General features: G+C 37.4%; 1 protein-coding gene across 1 annotated transcript; it reads left to right on the top strand.

Annotated features, from left to right (window-relative positions):
* The first annotated feature begins 1,015 nt into the window (after positions 1–1,015).
* Positions 1,016–4,977, top strand: LOC112177053 (serine/threonine-protein kinase SRK2A). The gene is made up of 9 exons (XM_024315233.2): positions 1,016–1,554; positions 1,698–1,772; positions 1,862–1,963; positions 2,048–2,101; positions 2,199–2,291; positions 2,386–2,478; positions 3,237–3,341; positions 3,434–3,532; positions 4,244–4,977. Exons 1-9 carry the CDS (start codon positions 1,435–1,437, stop codon positions 4,559–4,561), a joined length of 1,059 nt encoding a protein of 352 aa, XP_024171001.1. The 5' UTR covers positions 1,016–1,434; the 3' UTR covers positions 4,562–4,977.
* Positions 4,978–5,218: the final 241 nt, after the last annotated feature.

The raw sequence follows: 5,218 nt of genomic DNA on the forward strand, positions 1-5,218 counted from the left end.
TTCTCAGAAGGCCTAACCTTTGCGATTGCAATTCTGCAACAATTTTAGCAGAAGCAATAATTCCAAAAGCGATCTTAATCCGAATTTAATTTTTTTTTTCTCTTGGCCTGTTAACCAAAACCCTAATTTCCCAAAACGTTTTGCAATTCAACATAACACAAAACTCTAGTTCAAAATACAATGAATTGATCTTCTAAAAATGATTTATGAATTGTGAAATTTTGCTCTGATACCATTTGTTAACTTAATGAGCAAACCAAGATCGTTTCACAAAATGCATAAACACAACCAAATGATCAATACAATATGAACTAGAATACAACAAGAGGAGATGCATTACCTGCTTCATGCACAACAACCATTCCTTCAAAAGCAGTAGCAGCAACACAGCTATTCAACACAAATAATCCAAGCTCCAAAACTTCAAGCAGCCACACGCAAGAAATCTTCTACTCAACTATGTGTTTAACTCCTCTCTATGGGGCAGGACTGAATGTTTTGTCACATAGTGAATAGGGACTTCAAGCACCTATATATACAAACTAAATAGGTCTTCCCATAAAAGAATCATTGATTCTAACCAATGAGTTATTTCTGAAAGATGTTAAGGGTAAATTTCTGAATCCTTTATTTTAAATTCTATTTCTCGAACTTTGTATTTCATGATTTGTTGATAGTTAGTCTTGTGTCAAATTTAATTGAATTCTCATTCCTTAAAATTCGTACCTGTCGAGTGAGCAAAAAAGAAACAAATCAAACGAGAACTAAATACAAGAAAGAAAAAGAAAAAAAAATTAGCAGAGATATCCCACAACTTTTCCGCTCAGTGATTCAGCGTCGACAGAGCGGACAAGTCTCGATAGAGAAATAATTAAACGGACATAAAGATGGTGAATGGATCTGTGAAATAAAGAAAGAATGGAGAAGGCCATTATTGAGAAGATGCCTTTGAGATTCTGTGTTATAAAAGCAAAGGGACGGGACACACACACCCATTTAGCAGTGTGTGTGTAAATTGTGTTAAATACTAAAAAAAAAAAGAAAAAAAGAAGATTGCGATTCCTTGCTTTGCTGTGGTTTGCTTTCCCTTGAAAACTCGCCTAACCTCTCCTCTCCTCTCCTCTCCTCCATCTTGGATCCCTCCCTCACTCGCCTCTCTCTCTCTCTCTCTCTCTACAAATAGAAAAACAATCTTCCACCACATGCAAACCAAACTCCTAATCAATTCTCAAATCCAGCGAACGATCTCATAGTTCTCTCTCTCTCTCTCTCTCTCTCTCTCTGTGTGCACAAGTTTGTTTGATCTTGAAGATCCATGAATTGAAAGCTGAATCCGCCCCAGCAGCAGCTTTTGAGGTGTGTAGCTCCTACAGTTGATACCTCAACACCGAACAACAAGGAACAAGAAGAAGAAGAAGAAGAAGAAGCAGAAGAATGGAAAAGTATGAGCTTGTGAAGGATATAGGATCTGGCAATTTCGGGGTGGCCAGGCTTATGAGGAACAAAGAGACCAAAGAGCTCGTCGCCATGAAATACATCGACCGCGGCCTCAAGGTCTGCATTCCCCTCCTTTCTCTCTCTCTCTCTCTCCCTCTCTCTACAATTCATTTCTGGTTTAATTTTTGAATTCCTGTGCTGCAACTCGGGGGCATTTGTATTGTGATTAAGCATGCATATATTTCATTCTTTGCTTCCAGATTGATGAGAATGTTGCCAGAGAAATCATCAACCACAGATCACTGCGCCATCCAAACATTATTCGATTCAAGGAGGTATCTCTACTTGTTCACATCCACATCCATCTCTGCTTAATTATCAACCACCATCACACCATATTTGAACTGTTTCAGCGAATTTGCAGGTGGTTTTGACTCCTACACATCTTGCTATTGTTATGGAGTATGCCGCAGGCGGAGAACTCTTTGAGCGAATTTGCAATGCTGGAAGGTTCAGCGAAGATGAGGTCCGTTTGATTACTCGTCTTAACTCACTGCCAACATCGACTCAATATGCCTAATTCGCCTCACCTTATTTGTTGCTTTTGCAGGCTAGATATTTTTTCCAGCAGCTTATCTCAGGAGTTAGCTACTGTCATTCTCTGGTAAGAATATATGAGTCATGAAAATGCTCATCATCTCTCCACTGGATTGTTTCTTCCTTTACCTATCATTCTCATTCTTACTTGTCTTCTTCTGCAGCAAATATGCCATCGAGATTTGAAGTTGGAGAATACCTTGCTGGATGGCAGCCCAGCTCCACGCCTGAAAATTTGTGATTTCGGCTATTCTAAGGTTTAACTCTACATTGAACATAGTCTGAGAAGCTTTGATGATTCATGGTTAATTTTATAGGTGTTATACACACTCATGAGCTTTGTTTTTATAGTCATCCTTGCTGCATTCAAGACCAAAGTCAACTGTGGGAACTCCAGCGTATATTGCACCTGAGGTTCTTTCTCGAAGAGAGTATGACGGCAAGGTAACTTGAGTAATTTTTTTTCTTGTCAATATTAGCCTTCTCTTTTTAAGTACCCATGATATAAAGGAAATCAACATTTTATTATTTCTCTCACCTGTTTTCTATCTAAGAGATATCCCAATTTATTCCCATCAACTTTAGTTCAGAACTTAGAGATAGGGAAGCATGATGCATCAGACGTGTTTTCATTGATTTATGAAAACAGAGTAGTTATGCCTTTGTGTTTAGTCATCTTCCCTTTGGAGTTCTGCAAGTTGTAAATTTGTTTCTAGAATTTGAGACCTTATTGCAGTAATGGCTAATGCTCCGCGTCAATTACCAGGGTACAGTTAGGCTTTACCATTATAAACGTAGTTAACAACCATGTATTTGGTATTTTAATCTACTGAAACAGTAATTTTTCAGCTAATCTGAAATGTCAGTTCTGTAGTTTTTTTTTTTCCTATTATTTTTTAATTGAATTAATTTCTTATGAAAGACATAAATTGCATTAGTTTCACTATCTTCTTCTATGTGGCATAGCATATGCTAGAGATTTTCAACCAAAACGATGGCAAAATGCTATGTCAATAATGCCATGATCACCATATATTTCATATCTTTCTTTTTTGGGTGCAAAGAATATGCTCCTTTGCATGACATATAGGAATCAAGCAGTTAGTCCCTTATCCGGCTTGGGAAGAGCAGAAAGTGAAATGATATTCTACACATGTTAAACATGTTTTCTCCTGTCCTGATAATGGTTTCTGTTTATTCAGATGGCAGATGTATGGTCTTGTGGGGTGACCTTATATGTTATGCTGGTGGGAGCATATCCATTTGAGGACCAAGAAGATCCAAAGAATTTCAGAAAAACCATTAATGTAAGTTTACCTTTTTATTCAACCTATCCGAGACTTGGTTTACCTTTTCCCTGTACTAAACTCTATGGTTTTCTGTCATTCTAATGATGCAGCGAATAATGGCTGTTCAGTACAAGATCCCAGACTATGTTCATATATCTCAAGATTGTAGGCATCTCCTCTCGCGCATCTTTGTTGCAAATCCAGCAAGGGTATGTTGCTGCCTTGGGACTTTGAATAAAATTTTGCTGAAAGTTCTTGGGAATATGTATAAGAATGGAAATTGGTGTATGTTTTGTGAAGACTGAATAACCCCTCAAATTATTTTGCATATATACGTTTCTAACACACTGTTACTGGACTAGGTTTGTTATGAAAACTTTGAGGCCTGAAGTTGAATATTTGGAGAAAAAGTTAATTTTCTTGGTTCTTGATTGCTTTTACATAAATGTAGCGTATATGCTCTACAATCTTGCCTTGCTATGAACTTTTCTGTAGATTGCGTGGGAATAGTTTTAATTGCCCATCTAACTGAACCTCTAATGTAAGTGTTGCATTGCTTATTTATTATCACTAGCTTTGTCTTGAGGATTTTGATATCTGGTATGTACTATAACTGGGAAAGTCTTGTTTCAAATGTTCAAATATTAGTAAATAAGAGGATGCTTGTATGCATATATAAGTAATAATCCATTTTTCTCTGCAATCAGACTGTAAAGAAATGAATTACAAAACTATGGAGATATTAATCTTTTGTAGGGAGAATGGGAGAGACTGACCTTACAAGGCCATGAGATCATTGTGCTTGTTTTGTATGTTAATTTAAATTTCTCAGCTTGGTCTATGATTCCTATCAGTTAAGCACAATGTTTTGTTTTCAATTTTCCTCATGGTCTGCTCAACTGCTTCAATTCTTTGTTCAGAGGATCAGCATTAAAGAAATCAAGAACCACCCATGGTTTTTGAAGAACTTGCCGAGAGAGCTCACAGAAGCAGCTCAAACCATGTACTACAGAAAAGAAAACCCAACCTTTTCCCTCCAAAGTGTTGAAGACATCATGAAGATAGTGGAAGAAGCCAAAAATCCTCCGCCAGTTTCCCGATCGGTTGGAGGCTTTGGCTGGGGAGGAGAAGAAGATGATGGCGATGCAAAGGATGATGTAGAGGGCGAGGAGGAAGAAGACGAGTATGAAAAGAGAGTGAAAGAAGCACATCAAAGTGGGGAAGTACGTGTTGTCTGAGATAATCAGTATCTGAGAAGTCAAGAAAATTGGTTTTTCAGTGTCTGCGTAGCTGAGAATGTTGTTAAACTTGTATAAACAGTCAGTTTCTGCTCCGGCGATGGTGCTTGAATAAACAAACGTTCGTAAACATACAGTGTGGTGCTAAGGAACATACATAAGTTTGTCCTGCTACTGTGACTGTGGATGTATCAGTATTAGCTTTTGTAGTTAAAGGTTGTGAGTGAGTTGTTTGCTTTTGTTTTCCAGATTTAAGGACGGTGGAAGGATTGGAGGTGTAAAAGTGTATTCACAGAACTTTGAGATTAGGAATGTGGGTATGGTGGTACTCACGGAGGTTTGTTCAGTTAGAACATAAGTTTATAACACATTTGTTATATATATTATTCTGGTATATCTGATTGCCTGTCTTCCAATTTGCCGTGTTCTGTCTTCTAGTTTATTTTTGTTGCTTCTTTATGTTATATTTTGGGTATAATTCTTGTGAGGTTTGTCAATTATGATTGCATTTGTAGATGTTTGTGTTTTGTGGTCTTACAGAAAAGAAAAGATTTTTACTTGAGCTTTGAGAAGGAAGAAGTCTTCCAGGATGCATGATATCTTAAGGCGAGAAATAGAGCTATACACCCCAAAAATGGTGTTGTTTTTGTCATCATT

This window comes from Rosa chinensis, chromosome 7, assembly GCF_002994745.2.
Source record: "Rosa chinensis cultivar Old Blush chromosome 7, RchiOBHm-V2, whole genome shotgun sequence".
Lineage (NCBI taxonomy): Eukaryota > Viridiplantae > Streptophyta > Magnoliopsida > Rosales > Rosaceae > Rosa > Rosa chinensis.